General features: G+C 42.3%; 1 protein-coding gene across 2 annotated transcripts in view; it reads right to left on the reverse strand.

The window, feature by feature from the left end:
• arhgap12b (Rho GTPase activating protein 12b) overlaps positions 1–24874 on the reverse strand; it is a 75047-nt gene that overhangs the window by 12967 nt on the left and 37206 nt on the right. For both annotated transcript variants that reach the window (XM_088322093.1, XM_088322094.1), the window contains 6 exons: positions 10146–10415; positions 7538–7678; positions 7363–7443; positions 5142–5264; positions 1033–1094; positions 887–968 (listed from right to left, as the gene is read on the reverse strand). In XM_088322093.1, the coding sequence (XP_088178219.1) occupies positions 887–968; positions 1033–1094; positions 5142–5264; positions 7363–7443; positions 7538–7678; positions 10146–10415 (759 nt within the window). The remainder of the gene's footprint in view (positions 1–886; positions 969–1032; positions 1095–5141; positions 5265–7362; positions 7444–7537; positions 7679–10145; positions 10416–24874) is intronic.

Raw genomic sequence — 24874 nt, forward strand, 5'->3', positions numbered from 1 at the left:
GTTAACTCAAAGTAAATAACGACCTATGACAAAAGGAAACCTTTATGAATATTATTTTATACATTTCATCTCAAAATAATGAATTCTAAAGGATTTTATATGATTGACTCAGTTTAATGCTAAAAAGATATTTACTGACTGGGCTTTAATTCAATGTCAGGGCAGGCTGTTCGAAATGCATCATATTTTGTTGAGGACATTTTGATAACGGGACTCTTGGATGTGCTGACCAGACATCAAGGCGCTGGTGTATGAGATTTTGAAGCCCAGGGGGCTTCCTCGGCACGCCCTTGGGAGGAGCCGAGACGCCATCTTGCGGGGAGACGTGGGCCAATAAGAGAAAGCTCCCACACACTCCAACGTCACTACTTCGGCCGTCTCCTGAGTACACTTAGTTCTTCTGTTAGGAAAAATAAACACCCGCCCCCGTGTGAAAGGCCTTCCTGGCCATTTCTCTCTCAGAAAACGAGCTCGCATGATTGTTGGATGAATGTAGGCTGTGTTTGGTTAATGGAGTCGGATAACTCATTTGGTAAAAGGTACGTTTTGACAGTTAATTCCCAACAATGCTATGAAGGCCTTTCAAAAAACCACACGCATATTAAAAGTGCTGCCAATTTCCCGGTTAATGATGCAATGAGACACACACTGGGTTGGTAGTTGGGCAAAGCAGGAAGGGGAAAGCGCTAGCCATTGCGATGTTTCTAGAGTTTACATAATGGACAGCGGGGCGAGGCTTGACCGATCGCTTCCAGTTGCTAAGGAGAGAGAGGAGCAGCTCAGGGATGGAGCCTTTGCGGTAAGAAGACTTCCAGGAAGGAGACAAAAAAAGCACGAGGTGAAGAAAAAGCGGAGAGGAGCACAAAGGACAAGTCTAAAAACCCACCCAGCTGGTGCTTCCTCCTTGACCCTTTGCAAAGAGGAGCGAGGAACCCTGCAAGACCGTCCAGGAGGAGGCCCAGTTCTTCCTGCAGGTCAGAAACAGCAAATTCAGGCCAAGTCGATCGGAATCGTTCCGGCAACCTCTCTTACCTGACTTTTTTGCCGCACTCGGTGATTTTGGTGACGTTCAGGACCCCGCACTTCTCCGACGGCTGGGGAGGAAAATTCCGCATGAGGAAACCAAAGATTGAAACCAAAGACAGCATCAAACCGAAAGTCTCGAGAACACGACGCATGGAAAAGATTGAATCGGATGCGGTTGGCTAAAAATAGTGACGTGCAGAAAAATGGAAAGGTATCATTTAAAAAGGATGATTGAAAGATAGATATGCAAGTTTAGATCAGGGGTCTCAAACTCAATTCGCCTGGGGGTCTGCATGAGCCAAATCAGGTTTTCCACTAGAAAATTCAAACTATGAACCACTGTTTTCGAATATAGTTTTTAAATACCCGACACAAAGTAAAAATGGGGAACTCGTATAAAAATGAATGAATCGGTAACAAATGAATTCATAAGCAACTAGTGCTGCACTTAAAGGGACAATGTGAAAAAATAATAATATTGATTTAAATAATGAACAAAAAATACATAAACTATCACATACATTTAGCTAACTTCTAATACTCATAAATTGAGGTATTTATATTCAATTTCACAACATAAGCCTAAGGAGATAAGATAATTGTCTGCCATCTTGCTGCTATGGGTAGAAAAAATACCCAGGCGAAAAAGCCGGGCAAAAAAATAAAATAAAAATGGTGCCTTTTGGTTGTTTTTTGGTCATTTTTAGCACTGGTTTTCGGTCGCATGACTGAACAGTGCGACACCTAGTGGCCAAATAAGACACACCTTTAAGCCCTTAACGTTCCGGTAAAGTTGGCCTCACATCCCAATCCAAAACGCGTCCAAAGTCAATTGAACGCTCTTCTCGGAGAATAGGGTCTCTTTTGAAAGGTCAAACATGAAACTTTTGTCCCAAACAAATAAAATCTGGAAGTGCTGCTAACATAGAGTCTCCTGAGTTGCAACACACAGAAATAGAAGGCTTTTAATCTATTTCTTGCAATCAAATGCCTGCAAAAGAGTGTAGCAGAGATAGATGTCTAGATCGATCGATCGATAAATGTCTAGATAGATGTCTAGAAAGATAGATCGATCGATAGATGTCTAAATAGATAGACGTCTAGATAGATCGATAGATGTCCAGAAAGATAGATGTCTAGATAGATAGATGTCAAGATAGATGTCTAGATAGATAGATCGATCAATAGATGTCTAGATAGATAGATGTCTAGATAAATAGATGTCTGGATAGATAGATAGATCGATCAATAGATGTCTAGATAGATAGATGTCTAGAAAGATAGATTGATCAATAGATGTCTAAATAGATAGATGTCTAGATAGATCGATCGATAGATGTCTAGATAGATAGATCGATAGATGTCCAGATAGATAGTGGCCTAGATGTCTAGATAGATGTATAGATGTCGAGATACAGATGTCCAGATAGTTGATGTCTAGATAGATGTCTAGATAGATAGATAGATAGATAGATCCTTTGTTCATCCCCGTAGGAAAATTCACACTTCCATCAGTATCCTTGTGTTGAAAAAATAAAATAAAACAAAATATATAGAATACAAAAATACCCAATAGAACGTTTTGCTATAGAGTATTTAAATAGCATGAGCATCTTAGCTGGAATACAGGTAGGAGTCGCTTGAAACCTTACGAGGTACCTTGTCAAATTTGATAATGACCTGTATTTTAATGACCGGTGACATCAAACCGACACGTGTTTGTTTATTAACGGTCCGATGGAACGTTAAGGGGTCAAACGATCATCCCGAGGGCCGCAAACGGCCCCCGGGCCACAAGCTTGAGATCCCCGGTTTCGATGCTTCTGATGAAGAAGGATGCAAAGCGGGATACTAACAGTGGAAGGGTGCTTAGGAGATGACGGGCAGGAGTCAGAGTCGGGAGAGCTCTGCTCGGGCACCGGAGAACATTCCTAACGACAAGAGGAACCGCGTGAAGATTTCGTTCATGGGCGTTGCTCAAACTTTAAAAAGGCCGTTTTCCGATCCGAAGAGGATTTTCAGATTTTGAAATGATTTCGTTGTAGAATTTTTCAGTCAACGTTATCACTTAAAAAGGAACTGCACATCAGACCTGCTGTGGCTGCAAATGTCCGGTAGATGGCGCTAAAGCAACATAAATGAATGCATTTAGTTTTGTGACAGCTTTAGACTCAGAGACTGCTTCTTCCCTCACAATACTGACTTCCAATTGGCACTGAACCTCTTTGTCATATCATGTCATCTGTATTTGCACTGTAAGTCACCAATAATGGCTTTTATATTGTCTAATATTATATATAATATATAAAATCATATTTGTCATTTAAATTCTATGATCCTTTAGATTCCAGGTGTGTAGGTGCACTATACGGGGCAGCTTTCCATTTCATTGACACTGTGTAGTGACAATAAAGGCCTTCGATTATTTCTCATTCTATTTTATAATGAACGAATGAAAACTTTATCCGAACATTAAAATAAAAACAACAAAATAATGTTACATAATATGTTCGAAAAGGGGTAGTCAGAAGCAAATGTTTATATTCCCTACCCCTTCATCTTCCCTATGAAATACACCAACGATAATAACAACAACAATAATAATAATAGTAATAATAAAACAAAGTTAACCATAGTTCTAGACGCAATATTCCCAATCTACCCCATTTTCTTCATCTCTGTATTCCGTATTGTTTTTTTGTATTTAAATTTGAACAATAGTTGGACATTGTTTGATCTCATCTAGTAAATTGTTCCAAAGTTTGACTCCGCACACAGACTCACACATACTTTTCCTGGTGGTTGTCACCTTCGGGATTAGGAATTGACGACAGCCCCTTAAATTGTAATTTCCCTCTTTCCGAATGAATCATTTATGGATGTTTTTGTTGACCTTAAATAGTAGTTGTGTGGTGAAAAATTGGACTAAATCATACAATTTGAATCATTTGGACTAATCAAGGAAGAGTTAACATTGTCATGACAAGAATCAGCATTGGTTCATTTTTCTCCAGATTTTTGTAGTTTTCATTGAAAATGTAGATTTCGTCATTTGCTATAAACTAGAGAACGAGAAAATACTCAAATCACTAAAAATACAGATCTAAAACAATAAGTTAAAGTATGATTATAAAAAAACCCTGAAAAATAGTTCTTAAAATGATCTAAAGAAAGTCATGTGAGGTATTTTTATGTTTTAATTTTAAAAAACTAATGGAAGGTTAGTGGCATGATTACCAATATGCTTCACCTGTGGCGCCAACTGCCTCAGACTCTAAATGGCTCCCTGTCCCTATTTACACCCACTCCTTTCTGTCACCTGGTGTCAGTCCGTCTGCGCACCTCAGTTAACCCTAGGCAAGCCTTTTCCGACCCTGACTCCCACCTGTTTAATGCTCCTGTCTGTCCCCTGGCTCCGACCTGTTTTTGATCCTGACCACGTCGACTCTCCCGTCCCAGCTTTTGACCTCTTTTTGTCCCCCGACCACGTCTACTCTCCTTTCCTGTTTTACAAATCGCTTCCGACCCGACCACGTTTTTGCTCTCCTGTCCCGGCTATTTTCCGTTCCCGACACCGCCATCGCTCGCCACGGAAGATCCACTTCCGTGTTCAAAGCGACCTGCTTGCCTTGTGAGAAACGTAACGCAAGTGGGTCCTGTCTCTCTTCTGGTCCTGACAGTTAGTAAGTACATTTAAGGTATTTGTTTTCCTTACTCTACAACACAAACAGGTTAAAAAATAGAGTAATATAATTGTTCTAATGGCAGATGATTTTGCGTAAGTGTTTCTTTTTTTTTTTAAATTTGATACAAAGCACAGAAATACAAAAAAACGTGAAATAATATTGTAAACCTGGGCAACATTATAACCTAACTTGAAAATGTAAACCTGGAGCCAATCATTTTTTACAATTCTTTCTTATCCAGGAAATGGTTCATGTTCCTCAAGATGGCGTTTCTGGATGAAGTAAGTAGGTCTGGGGTTTAAAAAGTTGCAGAAGTCCATGAGGTTAGTGGGAAGAAAGAAATGGATCGGAAGCAGAAGCAATAGAATCAGAACATCGCCAAGACAGAGAATGGCCCCCTAAGTGGCTCGGCGCCGGACGTTGACTCACCTTATCGTTGAGATCGAGAACGTAAGTGCTGTGTCTCCACTTGGTGAGGATGATGGGATCCGGCTGCTTCCTCTCCAGACTCCGACTTTTGGGAACCTCGCCGGACGGAGGGGAGACGTCGTACTGGACAGAAAGAAAACCGCAAGTTCTTTAGCCGTCCACGGCAGCATCAAAGAGAGACGTCTCCCTTAGAGAGGACAAGAAAACCCAGCCGGCCATTCCCATTTGCGCCTGAGCCTCCCGATTAAGTGTCCGGTGAGACCTTAAAAGTCTGGTGGGAGCCCTTCGCTTACAAAGGTGGCTTGTGTGAGCTTACATAAACAGGACTCTGGCAGCAGGGGCGTTACCTGGGCCTTGCCCATCCATGGACACACTCTGCCCACCCAAAGAAAACTACAGAAGTCTAAAATAAAAATAAGGAAAAAGACAAGGGCAGCATGGCGGCGCAGTGGTTAGCGCGTGTGCAGCACAGTTCTGAGGTTATGAGATTGAACCTCCTGTGTGGAGTTTGCATGTTCTCCCCGTGTTTGCGTGGGTTTCTTCCGGGCACTCCGGTTTCCTCCAACATTCCAAAAACATGCATGTCAGGTTAATTGGCCGGGCCAAATTGTCCCTAGGTGCTAATGAGCCAGTGAGTAGTCCTTTTCTGTGATTGGCTGGCAAGCAGTTCAGGGGGTGTCCCCTGCCCACTGCCTGAAGATATCTGGGATGGGCTCCCCAACCCCCGCAACCCTACTGAGGATAAGCGGTGCAGATACTGGATGGATGAAAAAGACAAAGAATAAATAAAAAAAAAAAAACATAAAGACAAAAAATGATGTAAATTGCTTGGAGAAAAAAGAAACAAGAATAAAAAAATCTGAACAAAATAGGAATAAAAGAAAAAGCAAGAAGAAAAAAAGAAAAAACAAGGGGAAAAAAATAATAAAAATAAAATATAATAATCTCATAATAATGTAACATTCTGCATTATTCTATTAAATTAGCATAGCATTTCTTTTTTCACTATGCCGTGGAATTTTTACTTCATTTAAACTTTTTTTTTATCTTGGGCAACTTTAACCCGAAATCCCCGCATGACAACAAAATGTCTTCAAAATCTGGACTTTCAGCACAACAACAAAGAAACTCCAAAATACGAGAATAAACTGTTCATTTTTTAAAGATTGTGAGACACGATTTCAAATAACGGAAAGAGTGCTGTGCAAAAAAGAAGAATAAAAGCGGTGCCCCCCTCTTGCATTTGATATGCCCCCTCTGAGACTCCGGCAAGGGCCCCGTCTGCTAGCATGCTAAGCTACATGCCAGGCTAACCAAGTAGAACACAGGTGTCAAAGAGGCGGCCCGTGGGCCAGATCAGGCCCGCTAAGGTTGAAATAGGTCCACTTGATGTTGCCAAAGAAAGGTGCCTCCAACAAAGACGCTGTACTTGTATATATCTCTCACTATCTCTCTCACCCCTTTTCTCCCACTCTCTCTCTATCACCTTCTCTTTCTCTCTCTCTCTCCCTCTATCACCTTCTATCACCTTCTATCACCTCTCTCTCTCTCTTTCTCATCTCTCACCTTCTCTCTATCTCCCTCTCTATCTACCACCTTCTCTCTCTCTCTATCACCTTCTCTCTTTCTCTCTTCTCTCTCTCTCTTTCTCATCTCTCACCTTCTCTCTCTCTCTTTCTCATCTCTCACCTTCTCTCTATCTCCCTCTCTTTCTCATCTCTCACCTTCTCTCTATCTCCCTCTCTATCTACCACCTTCTCTCTCTCTCTATCACCTTCTCTCTTTCTCTCCCTTTTCTCCCACTCTATGTCTCTGTCTCTTTCACTCTCTTTTTCTCTTCCTTTGTTGCTCTGTCTCTTATTTTCTCCGTGTCTTTTAACCTCTTTTGCTCTAACTTCCTTTTTTTTCTCTTTCTCTCTTCATACCCTTCACGCTTTTTCTCTTTTCTCTCCTTCTGTTTTTCTATTTCTTTCCCCCTCGCTCATGACTTTTTATCTTTTGCTTCTCACGCTCTCTTTTTCTTTCTTTGTCTCGCCTTCTCTCCTTTTCCCTCCCTCTTTCTCTTGTTTCTTGATCTCTCCTTTTTTCTTTCTCTTTCATCGACTAGTCCGGCCCCCGACAGAATGTCTGTTCTATGGTGTGGCCCCCACAGTTCAAATGACTTTGACACCCCCGAAGTAGAAGAATGGGGAAAAGCGAGGCGGATGAAGTCAAACGGTACCTTGGGCAACTCCCACTCCGATCTGGATCCGTCAGCGTTGTAGTAGTAGGGTCGGCCTTGCTCGTCGATGTGTTTGATCCACTACCGAGACGGGAACGAGAAACACGTGAGAAGAAACGTCAAGCCTCGTTTTCTCGAAGCGAGTCGAGACCGGCCGATAAGGTCTCTCCGCTACCTTCTCGTGCGTGTACTCCGAGACGTAGAGGGTGTGTCCGTGCTCGTCCAACTTCTCCGACCAGCCTCTAGGGGGCGAGCCGTACTGGCTGTCGGACTGGCTGGAGTGGGTGCTGGGACAGTTTTCCTCGGATGAAAGCGGCTAAGAAGAAACCGTGAGGTTAGCGTTGCCGGTAGAAGGAGACGATCTAGACCGCGTTCAAACAAACGCTAACAAATCTTCGTCGTTTGGAATTTGAAATATTCTTCTGAACCGTCAGGGGAGGAATAGGTTTAAAGCTTTGGGGGTGATGAGTTCCTGAAACAGGGGTGGGCAAACAAAAATGGGCAAAATATAGATTCAATATTTGATAGCGCCTTTCCCTACCCTTAGGTATGTGGTTGTGACTTTTCCTTTTGTGTTTTTCGATACGTGTCTTGCAAATAATATCATGTTTTACAGATAGCTCCCCTGTTAGCATGCAGGCTCCAGAAGGCTTTAAGTTTAGCCACGTTAGCAGCCCCGCTTGTCTTTTTTCTCCCGGCTGTGTTCGTGTTTGTTGCCGTCATCGTTTTTGGTTTTTGGCTCCCGGTGATCCTGGCTGCCCGCTGCCTGTTTTTGGCCGACCGGCTTCCCAATTTTCCCGGTCCCGATTATCCTTTTTTAGCAGCCGACTAGCCTACCGTGTCCCGGCCCGTTTAGCCCGTTATTTTTGTCAGTTCGCCCCATTTCGACGGCTCGCCATTTATATGTCTAATTTTCTCACATTTTGTCTCTTTGAGAATTTGGGTGTCCCTTTAAACAAACAAATATTTTGACCAGAGACGAGTATTTTAGTCTACTTATGAAGTGAGACAATGTCTTTGTGTGTGAATAAACGGCTCCAACGATCGCATTCGATTTCTGCTTCAGTAAAAGTTTGCCACGTCTGCTTTTAAACAAACACTTATTTCTTTTCTTTTTGAACTATAATTTGAAGGATTGTGTTTTGCGGGTGAAAATAGATTGCACATTAAAATGTGGAGCCTTTTAACGTCAAAAGTTTGGCATGAAGGCACAGTTTGAATGATCATACTCCATCTAATAGACGCAAGTGCTGCTTTATATGACCACATAACGATGCAATATGGTAAAGCACCGCAAGATGGTGCTGTTAGACTGTAAAAGAACATGTATCGCGCTCTACTTAATAAGCAAACAGGTGTTTTTTTTTTTATATAAATCTATATCTATCCATCTATATATCCACACACACACATATATATATATATATATATATATATATATATATATATATATATATATATATATCCACACATATATATATATATATATATATATCAAACGGGGGTCTCCATCCAAAGAACAGTAGCGCCCCCTGCAGACCTGTTCTGAACATAGCTTACCAGTACTGGGTCATTGAGAATTTCTAGTCACAGTGGTTGACTGATTCCATTTAATACTAGTTTTAATAATAACCTTAATAATACAATAATTTGTTATCTTACAAAATCGAATCAATCAATTCCAGTTCACGGGCAAATAAGAAAAACCTATTCAAGTATTGATCAGTGATTTGAAGCAATTAATTAAGAGGGTCAAATGATGCCATCCCGCACCCTCAAATCTTCCTCTTATTTCGCTGCCTGTCTCGGCTTCTGCGGTAACACAGCTTTCGGCCGCTCTGCCCCCGAGCTCTGGAACTCACTAGCACCGGATCTCCAGAATTCCGCCACCTCGTCTACCTTCCAATCCAGACTCAAAAGAATAATAAATAATAAGAATGTGCATTTTTATTAAATTAATTAACAGGAAATACAAAAAATATACTTCAATTTATGGGTTTTATAAAATGAAAGTGCAAAAAATGTGTGCAGCTATCTGGCTATCTTCCTACCTTTTTATCTATTTAGCAAGCTCTCTAGCTAGTTTTTTGGATGCTATATAGCTAACATTTTACCTTTTTGCTAGTGATCAAGCAAAAAATTGGCTTCCTTTCGAGCTAGCTATCTACCTTTGTTTTTTGCTTTCTATCTTACTATTTAGATGGGTTTTTAGACTTTTAGCAAGCTACCTAGCTCCCTTTTATTTTATCTTTACCGCTTTACCTCGCTGGCCAACTTTCAAGCTAAAATTTTTCCTCTATTGATAGTTTTCTGGCTAGATTTTGGCCTCCTTTGCAGATAGTTATCTAGCTTTTTGTTAGCTTTATTTCTGGCTATTAAGTTGGCTTTTTCCCTTTAAGCTAGCTATCTAGCTCCCTTGTAATTTTTTTTACCTAATTACCACTCTAGCTAACAATCAAGCTAACACTTTACCTTTTTGCTAGTTAACACGCTACATTTTGGCCTCCTGTCTAGCTTTTTTGTTAGCTTTCTATCTGGCTATCTAGTTGTCTTTTAGTGTTTAAGCTCCCTTTTATTTTTTTGACCCGTTTAGCTAACTATTAAGCTACCCTTTCAGCTATATAACAAGCCATCTAGCTAAGTTGCTATGTTAGAAATGCATATTAGAGTGGCTGTTCTTTGCGCTAATTGGTAATCAGCGAACTGATTCAAAAAGATCGGTTGAGGTCAGAGACCCCAGATATAAAGGATAGGACCCAAACGCGATCTCCTCCCTCCCTCACCTCGCTCTCCGCCGTGCCTTGGCCCTCTCCCCGGAAGCCGCCGCCACCGCCAGTGTCCCGGGTCCTGGGAGGTTTCCAGGTGCGTTCCCCGCTGGCCCGGTTATAGTAGTAGTGCCGGCCGCTGAGATCTTTGTGGGTCTCCCAGTCTCCGTGGACGTGCAGGGGAGATCCGGAGGGGACGGGAGGCAGGCTGGACTGAGAGATCTTCAGTTCCTGGAGGTTGGCGTAGACCGGCGAGTCCGAGCGGCCCCGGCCCGTCGGCGATGTCGTCTGGAGAAGGAAGTCGAAAATGAAAATTTTTTTTTAGTCCCTTGATCACCTTGAAAATAGAGGAAATGTGGAGATCCCTTTTAAGGGGTATCAGGATTCAGATCGACTTGACCGCTTTGCACGAATGAATAAACAATGTAGGTTGGATTAATATTCTGTCATTTTGACCGATAAATTACAAACGGTAAATGGTCTGCATTTCTCTAGCGCTTTTCAAGTCAATGAAGACCTCCCAAAGCGCTTTACTATGTGCTTCACACTTACCCATTCACACACACACTCACACACCAATAGGGAGTCAGCCTCCAAACGTTTTGAGGGTAATCAAGATGCTAAATGGTAAATAGTCTGCATTTCTATAGCGCTTTTCAAGTCAATTACCTCCCAAAGCGCTTTACAATGTGCTTCACACACACACTCACAGACCAATAGGGAGTCAGCCTCCAAACGTTTTGAGGATAATCAAGATGCTAAATGGTAAATGGTCTGCATTTCTAAAGCCCTTTTCAAGTCAATGAAGACCTCCCTAAGCGCTTTGCAATGTGCTTCACACTTACCCATTCACACACACACTCACACACCAATACGGAGTCAGCCTTCAAACGTTTTGAGGATAATCAAGATGCTAAATGGTAAATAGTCTGCATTTCTATAACGCTTTTCAAGTCAATGACCTCCCAAATCGCTTTACAATGCGCTTCACACTTACCCATTCACACACACACCCGCACACCAATAGGGAGTCAGCCATGCAGGGCAACTACCTTGCCCAAGGACACTTCCACATATAACACAGAGGAGCCGGGAATCGAACCTGCAATCTCTTGATCCTAAGACGAGCGCTATTCGAGGATAATAGGGCTGCCACAAACCCTTCTCACGTTCGATGAACCGGCCGATTATTTTTTCCAATCAATCGATAAATTGCATTTTTTTAAAACACGTTTTTTCATTTCCTCCCATTTATTCAAATATTGAAGTTTTGGACGGATAGAACAAGAGTGCGCAAACCGACAGAAATCTCTAGAATATAAAACGAAATAAAAAATGATTTTACATACATAAAATGTCAACCCAATTGTCCCAAAATTTGTTTTGGGGGTTAAATATGATAAACAATCCCAATATAAAATGGAGTCGAGAGATAAAAACCCAATATTTAATATCCTACATATACACACACACACACTATTGGGCTAAATCATAAAATAACTCAATAATAAAATGAATCAAACTAGAAATCTTGTAGATTACTTTGCTGATTTTAATCACGATTATCCTGTTTTATTTAAAAAACACAACAAACGTAGGATGTTGTCAAAGAAATATTCCAATATTCCTAAAAAGCTCAGAATAATTTTCTTATTAACAAAAATAAGATAAAAGTTAATAAAACTTGAAAAAATATAACAAAATATTTAAAAAAATCCCAAATGACAGCAAAATGATTCATTAAATTGAATAATCTAAATTACTTAACGAGACACAGTAACTACAAAGTTCTGAGGTCATGAGATCGAAACTTTCTGTGTGGAGTTTGCATGTTTTCCCTGTGCTTGTGTGGGTTTCCTCCCACATTCCAAAAAACATGTTAATTGGCCGGTCCAAATTGTCCCTAGATGTGAACGAGTGAGTGAATGGTTGTCTGTCTCTGAGTGGCAACCAGAGGGTGTCCCCCGTCCACTGCCCGAAGATAGCTGGGATGGGCTCCGGCACCCTCGTGACCCTACTGAGAATAAGAGCTGAAGATAATGGATGGATGTTTCAGAGGCCTTCCCTTGTCTAGAGATAAACAGGTAAACATGATTCTTTTTCTTTTTTACTTCAGTCATCTCTGCAGCACTTTTTGTTCCCTTGAAATTGGTTTTAAAGTTGAAACTTTCAGTTTTGTGTAAGATAACGTTTTGTTGTTTTGTTTTTTTGTGGAAGATCTGAACAGCATGCATGCTGTTCGGCACGAGTAATTATTTGAATGACTACATCTTCTATTCTATTCTGAAGTGATAGATGTCTAGATAGATGTCTAGATAGATAGATGTGTAGATAGCTAGCTAGATAGCCAGATAGCTAGCTAGATGGATAGATGTCTAGATAGATCGATGTCTAGATATAGATATAGCTAGATGTCCAGATAGAGATAGAAATATAGAGATATAGAATAGAATAGATAGAAAAGAATATACCTTTATTGTCATTGTTAGAAAATGGGTTAACATATTGTGACAACAAAATTGGGCATGACACTCCAGTTTTACACATTCACAGTGAGGTATGAGCCAAGAAGATAAAGGAACAGAGAAGATAAGGTTATAAAACAAGGGGAATAAGGCTATAGTTATAATTTACATGGTATTTACACAAGAGATACACAGATAGATAGATACTTTATTCATCTCCATAGGAAAATTCACACTTGCAGCAGTATCCTTGTGTTGAAAAATAAAATAAGAATTGCCTATATGATTTGCTATAGAGTATTTAAATAATGCTACGGAAAATACACGTTGTCATAAAAATAGGGTAATATGCAAAAGTGGAGGGTTTAATGTGGGATTTGACTCCCCCGGGTGGAGTTAAAGAGCCTCATGAGAAGAAATGATCTCCTCAGTCTGTCCGTGAAACAAGACTGAGAGTCTTCTATTTGGAGATGGTGCTGTGTAGTGGATGTGAAGAATTGTTCATGATTGACCGCAGCTTGTTCAGTGCCAGTCTCTCTCGTCTACAGTTTTCAGGCTGCCCATCTCTGTGCCCACCACAGAGCCCGCCTTCCTCACCACTTTATTAAGACGAGAGGGATCCCTCTTCTTAGCGCTGCCTCATAGAAGAGGGTGCTTACCACAACAGTCTGATAGAACATTTGCAGGAGCTTTTTGCAGATGTTGAAGGACGCCAGCCTTCTGAGGAAGTACAGTCGGCTTTGTCCTTTCCTGCACAGAGCTTCTGTGTTGGCTGTCCAGTCCAGTTTATCGTCCAGCTGCACACCCAGGTATTTGGAGGTCTGGACAAACTCTCCATTGATAGTTACAGGTTCCAGGTGAGATCTAGTCCTCCTGAAAGTCCACCACCATCTCCTTGGTCCTGGATCTATTTCCTGTACTCCACTTCTCATACATCCCATGATAGCAGTGTCATCAGCAAACTTCTGCACGTGTCAGGACTCAGAGTTGTACTGAAAGTCCGACGTATACGGAGTGAATAGGACCGGAGAGAGTACTTTTACTCGAGTAACACACTGTGTATACTTCAGCAATACATGCAAAAAAATTATTTTCAAAATGAAACTTCACATTACAGTAAGTTTTTTGGGGGGGAAAAAAACAAATGTTTATTAGAAATACTGTATTTTTAGTTGTTAAACAAATGCGTAAGCCTTTGAGTTGAGTTTTTTGAATATTTTCAAAAAGAAATCATTTTTTTGGATGACTGGACCTGTTAGGAACGCAACGCCTGCAAAAATGCAGGGATTACTATGAGAGTACAACAAATAAGCACGATTGTAAAATCCCCTGCCCACTGCCTGAGTATAGCTGGGATGGGCTCCAGCACCCCCGGAACCCTACTGAGGATAAGCGGGGCAGCTAATGCATAGGTGTCAAACAGGCGGCCCGCGGGCCACATCAGGCCCGCTAAGGGGTTGATCTCGGCCCGCGAGAAAACACTCAGAGAAGCGCAAGAGAAAAACAAGCTTCAGGTTGAAATATGTCAACTTGATGTTGCCAAAGCCAGGTGCCTCGAACAAAGACACTGTACTTGTATTTGTTTCTCTCACTTTCCCACCCTTTTTCTCCCACTCTCTGTCTCTGTCTCTTTCACTCTTTATGGCTCTCTTTTTCTCTTCCTTCGTTGCTCTTTGTCTCTTTCGCTCTCTGTGTCTTTATAAGTTCTTTTGCTCCAACTTCCTTTTTTCGCTTTTCTCTTTCTCTCTTCCTACCCTTCGCACTTTCTACTCTCCTTCTGTCTTTCTCTTTGGATTTCTTTCTTCCTCTCCCTTTCTTTTCCCCCTCTCTCGCGACTTTCTTTGCTTCTCACGCTCTCTCCCTCTCTTTTTCTTTCTTTGTCCCTCCCTCTTTCTCTCATTTCTTGATCTCTCTTGTTCTTTCTCTTTCATCTACTAGTCCGGCCCCCGACAGAATGTCTGTTCTATGGTGTGGCCCCCCCCAGTTAAAATGAGTCTGAAGATCTCTCAGTCCAGCCTGAGGTAATGGATGGATGGACGTAGAGCGCTCGTCTTGGGATCAAGAGATCGCAATTCGAATCCCGGCTCCTCCGTGTTACACGTCGAAGAGTCCTTGGGTAAGACACTGAACCCCTAATACCCCCAATAAGCAGGTAGGCGCCTTGCATGGCTGCACGGCCGCTATTGGGAAATGTGAAGCACATTGTAAAGATAGAAATGCAGATCGTTTCATGTAAAATCCAATAAATCCCCATTGCTTCTGCAGATCACCTTGCATCGGGAGATCCTCACAAACACGTCGTCACGGTCCTCAATGGCCGTCCTGTAACCTTTGAATGCAGAATGCATAGCGATGGCGGCCGCCCGACAGGAAGCACAATGGCCTTAACCTCGCATATAAGCGCGGCAGGACGGAAAATGAAGAGCGACGAGCGCAGAAAAGCAATAGTCTTTATCTCTGGAGCGCACGCCGCAGTGGCACAACAGGAAACCCTGCGGAAATTTGAAGATCCCCTTTTCGGGCCAGACGAGACAGCAGTTTATGAGGAAATAGGGCCTTTTTTGGTCACCCCAGAGGGTTGTTGAACCTTGCGTGACTCCTTAGCTGATTAGCTTAAGCGACTTCCTGACTCAATAACTTCTCTTAACGATCCTTTCAAATGACACACGGCGAAATTTGTTTCTGTAGCGCAGCGGTTAGCACATTCGCCTAACGCGCGAAAGGTCTCCGGTTTTAAGACATATATTTGTCAGGAAGCAGAACCCAATCGCGTAACGTTACTCACAGTTTATTGGGGAGAAGAGGAACGAGCGCACGCTCGATCCGGGGATCGTCGGTCGCGGAAGTGGTCAAAATCAAACGGGTCGGGGCGAGAACAAAACAGGAGCAAAACACAGGCAAAAACGGGAATTCACAGGGCTTGACGTATCACAACAAGTCAAGTCATTTTTATTTGTGACGCCCTTAATCACAAAGAGTCTCAAAGGGCTTCACAGGTTATTACAGGAGACTAAATGCTCCTCAACACTCAACACTAAGTAAATGCAGTGTCTGAAACTCATGACAAATAGTGACCGGACACCAGTGCAGACAACTGAAAAGTTGGCTGGCCAATTTTTCACAACTTGAAACGCAATAAGACGACTTATCGCAAAAAAAAATCCCCCCATAAACTCCTCTTTCCACGATGCCTTTAATGTACTTTTAGGTTTTGTAGCGTCATTCATTTTGTTAGCTTCTTTTGAATCGTTGATCTGGGGCTGAGGTTTTGGCTCGATTCCTAACCGCTTCTCCATTTTTCTTGTGTTCTGTGCGTCTTCTTCGGAAAATGATATGCAAATGCGCGACCTTATAAGGCTCGGGAAAGTTTGGAAGGCCGAAGTTATTCGATGCGGGTTTCCGATCAACTGCCGCGTAAGCAAATTGCCAAAAGAACCGAAATGTCCAAATTTCCAAACTGAACGAAGATTTCCAAATCGGAATAAAGCAAACGTTTGATTTGGAAAAAAATCTTTTGTCTTCTTTTTCCTTGAAAAAGTTGTCGGCAACCCGGGCGGAGACGTAGTTTAAGTTGTACCCCCGAGGTAAAAGATGTACGCCCCGGGCGTCCGGGCAGACCTTATATCAAACACTAGCAATAGCAAATATGCTAAGACAAAAGAAACTAGATATAAATAAAATGACTAAATTTTGTGCAGGCTCGGGAAGTAACGGAATCCATGGAATGGCAAAAATGATGTCGGCAAGCTGTTTGGATTGATTTTTATTTTGTTTCTGTTGCATTTGATCTTTGTTTTGCCGGAGATCAAAGAGATCAAAGCCGGGAGAGAAAGCTTACCGCCTGTTGTGAGTCATCATTTTATTCATATTGAGTTTCTTTTGTCTTTTAATAGCATATTTGCTATTGGAGTCATCTAAAAGTCAGATTCAGATTCAGATTTACTTTATTGTCATTCGTGTACACGTGTATACAGAACGAAATGTCGATACATCTGACCCGCACAGTTTCTTTGAACGTCGGCCGGGATAGATAAGATTAACCGTGTCTTCGTCAGAATTTTAGCGCAGCGGTTCGTCATCTCGCGGTTCGATGCCACTTCCGGTTGTGAAATGGTCCAGTTTATTGTCCAGAGAGCGAACGTTGGAGAGGAAAATGGATGGGAGAGGCGTTTTGCAGGGTTTAGCCTTTAGCCTAGCCGTTAGCCCGGCCCGACAACCTCGCTTCCTCGTCCGGCGGTCACGCCGCTGTCTTGCCACTCTGCTTCGCTAAGTCATTGAAAGTAATCCAGTGTAAGTAACCCTACCCAACCCTGATCTTAACGTATATGTTGTGGCTCCAAATATAGGTTTTTCTTTTTTGGCTCAAAAAGGTCCCCGACCCCCTTTAGCTATCTAACGAGGCATTCGCTCGCAAAAGGCCAACGAACGGTGCCCTTCGGGGCTCGTTCCTCTTGCCGAGAATGCCGTTTTTGTGGTTATTGGGACGTCGGGACCAAGTCATAATATTTCCCTCCAGGCTCAGGTGCTACAGCGCACCGACCGTCAAGGAAAAAGACGGGCGCTTTGCACCGAGTCGTAAATGAAACCGTAAATAAGCCGTCAAGAGGAGCGGGTCAGGGGAAGGGCAGCGGGCTTTAGTATTTGTAGTACTGGCCCAGCTCCGCTTGGGGACTCGCACGAGCTGGGGTGAAGGAGGGTCTCCGTCTCAAGATTGCTGCAGCGGTGCGGGGACATGCTGCTCAATGTGCACACAAGGCACTCTGCTGCATCACCGTGCACTCTTTGCAGTATTTTCAGTCCAAATTCTACTGGGTCACACTGCAGAATTTTGGAGCTTGGTTCAGTATAAGACTCATCCCCAAACTCAATAACCTTAAACCGAACTAAAATACAACTTGTCATGTCTCGCTTTTAGAAGGTTGCAGGAAAATGAGTAACTTGAGTGCAGGTATGTGCAAAGTCCGGCCCGGGGGCCAGTTGCGGCCCGTGATCAAATCTTTGCTGGCCCGCAGGCTATGTCATAAAATCAATAACATATGGCCTTCCAGTAAAATTGATTGCAGTCTAAAAAAATATATATATATATATATAATATATATGAATGAAAACTTTATTTTGAACATTATAAAATAAAAACAGGCCAAAAAAAGATGACTCAACAACAAAAATAATGTTAACATGTTCAAAATGGGGTAGTAAGAAGCAGATCTATATATTATATCCATCCATCCATTATCTGCACCGCTTATCCGCAGTAGGGTTGCGGGGGTGCTGGAGCCCATCCCAGCTATCTTCGGGCAGTGGGCAAGGGACACCCTAAACTGATTGCCAGCCAATCGCAGGGCACACAGGGACAGACAATTCGCTCGCTCATTCACACCTAGGGAAAATTTGGACAGGCCAACTGACCTTACATGCATGTTTTTGGAATGTGGGAGGAAACCGGAGTGCCCTTGCAAGCACGGGGAGAACATGCAAACTCCACACATGGGGTTTGATCTCACAACCACAGAACTGTGCCGCACACGGGATTCGAACTGGGATCCCTTGATCCCAAGTCGAGCGCTCTACCTCCTGAGCTACTGCCGCCCCTGTCATAATAGAATATCAAGAGGCACTACCATAGCAAACATGTTGACTACAAAATGCCAACCGGTATGGAATGCTGTGATTAGGTGAAGCAACCGGAAGCTGTTTTAACGGCACAGGAGCGCTTTTTCACAAGACCCTGCGAGTCAAATGAAAATGCTCCAAAGTCGAGCTGCGAGGTCGCGACGCTCGATCGCCAAGGGACTAAAAATCTTTGACAGGGGCTTAATTTAATAAATACTGTTGAAAGAATGCCAACCTGAATGGTCAAGTCCAGTCATGTTTATTTGTGACGCCCTTAATGACAAGGAGTCTCAAAAGGCTGCACAGATCAAAGACTATTGCAAACTATTATTACAGACTATTATCATCTAAAACCTACATGAGGACAAATAATACACAGATATTGTCAATATAAAATAGAGGTTATTCATATGCTATAGAATAGTAGGTTGTTTTAAGCTTAGATTGAAACATTTCCACTGAGGTTGCAGATCCAACCTCATGGGGAAGAGCATTCCACAGCACCGGGGCCCGGATGGAGAACGCTCTCCAACCTGCGGATCTCTTCTTGGCTCTTGGGGTCACTGGTGTTACAACTTGTTAAAGTATAAAGCGGCCCTTGCGTCTGCAAAATCAGCCTATTTTTCGAAGGTGATTGCGGCACAAAAGAATAACCCCAAAATCCTTTTCGACACTGTAGCATCGCTAACGAGGAAACAGATTATCCCAGGTAGTTCTACCCATTCAGCCCATGACTTTATGGTCTTCTTTAATAAGAAGATTCAACGCATACGGGAAGAAATTTCTAAATGCAGTGTATACATCACATATTAAAGGGCTGAAATCTATAGATGCGCGACATGGTGGCTGTCCAGGAAATTTTTCCCGCATTTTCAGATGACCAAATCTGGCCCGTTTTCTCAAAACCCCCGCTGTCGTGAATAAAGCATCAAAGGACGTCGGTGGGTGGTGGCGAGATTGACTGGCAGGTGCTCCGGTCCCGGGTGCATGATTTATGCATGGCGAATCGAGCGGACTGTGAAATCCGAGTGTGTCGCTTCAAACACTTCACGGTTTTTGATGTCGTTATTAACGGTGACGCAGAGAAGACACGGCACGGTTGAACGATAACCGTTTCAAAAATGTTGCCGTGCTGCTCATTAGGGCTGTGCACGGATGGACCGGGGAAACTACCACATGCAGCTCTGCACACAAATCTCCCTGGAAACAATGCTAGACAAGAACCTTGTTCAGGGCCAGCGCCAAATAAGAAAAGATAGTCGATGCCCGTGTTAACAGTTGCAAATGGAACCAGAGGTAAGACGGGGCCTTAAATAAATCCAGCCCGATCCGACCCTGGACCTCGGGTACGAAAGTCCGAACCAGCCCGAGCCCGGCCAATTAACTTGCAGCACTGAGCCCGAAACACACCCGAAATTTCATATTTGTGAGGACTCTGGAGGAGGGGCAGTTATTTAACATAACTGCCCGCTATTTTGTAACAAAATCCAAGTTTAACTAGACTATAATCATTAACATTAACATCTTATATATATTTTTGTGTCTGTTACGTTAACAGACGCGTTTTCATCATTGACAGTTATTTAAGAGTCGACTGGAACATTTTTTGGGCTTGAAAATTAAGCCATAAGCCACAGCAACACTAAGTCCTTTAGAATCTAGCGTGTAACTTAAGAAAAGACAATGATGGGCGGATATTAGCTAGAGACGGGAAGGAGTTCTCTGGACATTGAAAGAGTTTAGTACAGTACGTTTTGTGATGAAGCAAGCTATGTTTTTGTGCAGACCATGGTCTCTCGTGGCCAAAAGTACTCACAAGCTTCGAAACAACTCGGTGCACTGCGAAGTTAGCGAAGCAACAAGTTAGCGTAGCAACATCACAGTTGGCAAGAGAATGTCAAGCCAGACCCTAACGTAATTATTGACATTTTAAGCCTGACTTGGGAACAAATTTGGGTGAGGCTCAAGCTTAAGATCTTACCTCTAAATCAGGGGTCTCAAACTCAATTACTTGGGGGCCACAGAAACTATGGTCTAGGTGAGGTCAAGCCAAATTGGGTTTTACCCCAAAAAATGATGCTGATAAAAATATTCACCTGTTGAAATATAATTTTTCCCCTACACAAAAATGATCAAAAAAGAAAAAAATATAAAAATCATTAAGACTATTTAAAAATCTGGAAAGAATTGGGAATCTGAAAATGTATTTAGCCTGGCTTTCTTTGAAAACACTTTTATAAATTCATGAAACTGTGAAAAGTTTGCAATGCTTGGCAAACAGTGTCGCCACCTCGTAGCTCGCCTTTGTAGCATTTCCATTTGACTCGGTTCAAACAACTTCCAGTTGCTTCACCTTTTCACAATGTTCCTTTCCACTTGGCTTTTGGTAGTCGCCATATTTGGTATGGTAGTGTTACTTGATATTATATGCTTTGCAAACAGCCGCAGTCCTTGGGAAGTTTTTTGGGATTTCGGTGAAAAAAAAAATCTCAAATTCAATGAATAAATGAATGAATTAAACTTTATTTTGAACATGAGAAAATAAAAATCAGACAAAGCAACAGGTCAAAAAAGAAAAACGATGTGAACGTAAAATGTCTGAAAAGGACTAGGAAGAAGCATATGCTTACATTTCCACTTGTCCTGGAAGCAGCGGCCCTCACAGTCAATTTTCCTTTTTTTTGTATTTACGGTCGACATGACAGTAATGGGGTGGGCTAAAATTCTCACGGAAAGCCAAGGGAAGGGAAAGGTGGCCTAAGGGCTACAGCTGTCATCTGGTGAAATGGTGATTTTTTTTTTTTTTTTTTTAAGTGAAAACATTTATTATTCACTGCGGTCAACATTACTGGTGGGCCATTTTCTTATTTGAGAGAGGCTGCGGGCCAGTAAAAATTTGATCATGGGCTGTAACTGGCCCTCAGGCCGCAATTTGGACTGTCAATGGCACTACATGTGTAGAGATCTTCCAGATCTAGGATTTGATTTAGCCAAATTCCACAATTTTTGTACTTGCTTTCGACGCTTAAGACGTGGGTTCTGACTCTGTCCAGTTTCCTGTCCGGTATTGTTCTCGTTTATTTTGTTAAAAATATTTCAGGAATGTTCAGGTGACCGGTCATCAGTCTTCATCTCCAGACGGACATGTGTTCATCCCTCCCGTAACCGTGTTGCATAATCCCGTCGGTTAATCGAATTAGGCGAAAACTGGTCCTGACTGGAGAGGTCTGTTGCTGGGAGAGGGCTCTGTGGCCATGGTGACGCCCAGTCAATTTCCAGGCAAGTGTTTGTAGATAGGCTGTAGGGTCGGAGGGGGACAGAGGGGGACGGAGGGGGCCGCGCCCTCCACTAAGGCGGCACGTCAATCCACTCGTGTCCCTTTGTTCTTTTGTCCTGAACCTTCTCTTTTTCAGCAAAGTTCTTCGCGACCACCTTCCGTACGTTCAAACGTTTCCGCGTCGGAGATAATTCAATCGAATACCTTGCTGATCCTTTTTTGTTTCCGTTCTTTTCGGGGAAAGCCCCGCAGTCCCATGGCCGTGTGACCGGATTAACCTACATTTCCACCACCACGAGCATCCGTCAGACCGCATCCCGTTTGTGGCATATTGCGAGCCCGAGCGCCCCCCCGGCCAGAATGACATTAAAATGATGGCGAGCGTTCCAACGTGCTTGAAAAACACAGGGAATGCTCGACAATGGCAATATAACCTCCCATGAATTGCTGTTTCTTCTTTTCATTATCTATGAAGCGACGAATCGAATTTTTCAAATACAGTTTTCATGGCCTCTTGTATTCAAATATTGAACTTTTGGACAGGATGAAAAGTAATGACCACATAATATTCTATAATATAAAACTAAAAATACAAGTGATTTTTAAATAGTAAACCCAAAAAAATCATACAAATGTTTGCTACCCGGCGCTGTTAGACGGAGACACAAAAGCCTGCAGGACGCTATCTACGTGAATACGAAGCGGTGTAACCCAGGGCACCAAGATTTCCATCTGCTGCAGGGACGTCGAACTTTTGGACTAGCGTGTGACGTCATCCACTCTGCTGTGGCTAAACTAATACACAGCACCCCGAGGCCATCCTGTCAATCTGTTAATAAACAACAAAGGATACTGCTGGAAGTGTGAATTTCCCTACGGGGATGAATAAACTATCTAATACACCTGCAAATGTGTAAGATACTGTTTTCCTACCACATTATCCAAAGATGGTGCTACATTTAGACAAACGAATAGAGATTCAAATTAATATATAGCACCTGCCAAAAAATACCCAAAAATGTAAACACACTTTTCAAAATATCCTCAAAGACTATGTTTTTGGGTTAAATATTTCCATTTGTGCAAATGATAGATTTCTTCCTCATGCCATGAGGCTCTTTAACTCCACCGGAGGGAGTAAAAGCCCACATGAAACCCCACCCCCACATTCGCATATTACCCTATTTTTATTATAGTGTGTCTTTTCCGTAGCACTATTTAAATACTCTATATCAACATGTTATATTGGGTATTTTTGTATTCTATATCTTTTATTATTTCATTTTTCAACACAAGGATACTGCTGGAAGTGTTAATTAATAAAGTATCTATCCATCTATTTTCAGATTTTTTTTCTGTGTATTTTTGCAGGACCTTTTGTTCCCTTGAAAATGTTTAACCAATTTTGCCTGAAATTCGGTAAAAAAAGATTTCAAGATTCCCAATTCTTTAAACGGCTGCTAATTTGACTTTTTGCACTACTGGCAGTTTTTTTATAGCTTGCCACTCCTTGCACATTGCTCTCTGCACTATTGTAATTACAGCGTTATTGTTACAGTGTTAATGTTACTGTGTACCTGACTTGTTAACCTGACTGCCCATTTTGCACATCTGGTTAGCTACTCTTCTTGCACTATCGGCACTATGGTATGGTAAAATACTATACGTAGCCAAAATACAATACAACTTATTTATATCTGTACATTCAAGGAAACTGTGGGGGTCAGATGCATCGACATTTCGTTCTGTATACACGTGTATTAGAATGACAATAAAGTAGATCTGAATCTGAATCTGAACTGCAAAGGGCCACTCCCTGTGGTTTGTCTTGGGCAAGTGCAGCCTGATAGCGCCCATTCCTCACCAGGCTGTTTTTTCTGGTAGAGGTTTGCTCCTCCACATGAAACAGATCGTACTGATTTAAACGAATACCAGTAGCAGGAAGAGCTTCCTGATCCGACTCAGATACAGCACCTTCATCATCTGGTCACTGTCGTTTTTCAGTGTAAAGCGTTATCCTGTTCTTCAGAGATGAGCCGGACCTCAGCATTGATGGGTAGCAGTGAGTGACAATGCAGATACTTTAAAAAAAAAAAACGTCTCAAAACGGCCTCTGCTGGACGAAAGCGGTACTACAACTTTTAACAAGAAATTGCAAAGCGCTCATTCACATTGATTTAACATACTTCGTGGCTCGTGAATCGTGCAACACGGTGAATCTACGAGGCAATTCGTTTCCAACGCTTTTAATCGTCGGTTTTATGGATTCGTTCTTGCGGCCCTAAAAATCAGGCAGCATGAAAAATATGACTGAATGCAAATACGAACACCTCTCCATAGACTTTGGCTCTCAAGTCGAAAACACCTCAAGTGATTCGGCATCTTTCGACTCGGCCGAGACGATGACGGCTAATTTAATTTCACAGATCAGTCGTTCGACAAGACTCGGATATCGACCGTCGTGCCCGGCGATTAACCTTTCGGTTCCGAGCCGATAGAAACGAAATGCCAGTCGAGGCGCTTGCGTGAAAGGCTAACCGATGCTGTTGTAACCAAGCCGTTTAACCCCCTGACGTTCCGAGGGCCCCCCGACATTTAACAAATACGTGTCAGCGAAATATGTCATGCCACGCATCATTGGAATATCCAAACTCTTGGGTTCAATATATACTTTCAAAAGATACTCATCACGGAAACACCACCATCAGTCGGAACAAGATACCCAAAAACTAAACGGCTGGCGTAACTCCATCATGTCCACTGGCTGTCTTTCACTTCTTTGAATGTCCGCGAAAATAAATTTGTTACATCCATAGAATCCAACTGTGTAAAATATTAACTCAAAAAAACACAGATTAAAAAAAAACAAAAAAACAAAAACTACAACAACAAAAAAAACAGCCTAAACGCATGTCTGCATCATCCAATGTTCCTTCTTGGGTTAAAAATAAACAGACTCGTAAACGTATTCCCAATATGGTAGTTAGCCTCCGATCTTTCGATTGACAATAGCAGGCTTCCTGTCACGGTCCACATCTTGCATTAGCCTATACGAGCCAGTTTGATAAAGCTCCAAATAACTTTAGCAAATGGTAACCGATTCGAATGATGATTGACACATTGGTTTGTGATTCATTTCTACACACAATTATGACACGCAAGTGTGCAAAATCATTGATTTAGTTCTGGCAAACATTTAGAATTCTTTCACAAGGTCTAAAAAATTGGCCAAAGTAAAATACAAGGTTGCAGAGGTTTTAGTGTCGTAAGCTGGTTGTCTCCAAATGGCCAATATTGGACCTAACCCTAGAAATGTTTCGTTTTTCAGATTGACAAGGTCTTAGATAAGGCTTAAAACGTATGTCTCACCTGTTGTCTAGCTAAGATGCCTA

This window comes from Urocampus carinirostris, chromosome 18 (genome assembly GCF_059441175.1).
Source record: "Urocampus carinirostris isolate Australia breed hairy pipefish chromosome 18, RoL_Ucar_1.0, whole genome shotgun sequence".
NCBI lineage: Eukaryota > Metazoa > Chordata > Actinopteri > Syngnathiformes > Syngnathidae > Urocampus > Urocampus carinirostris.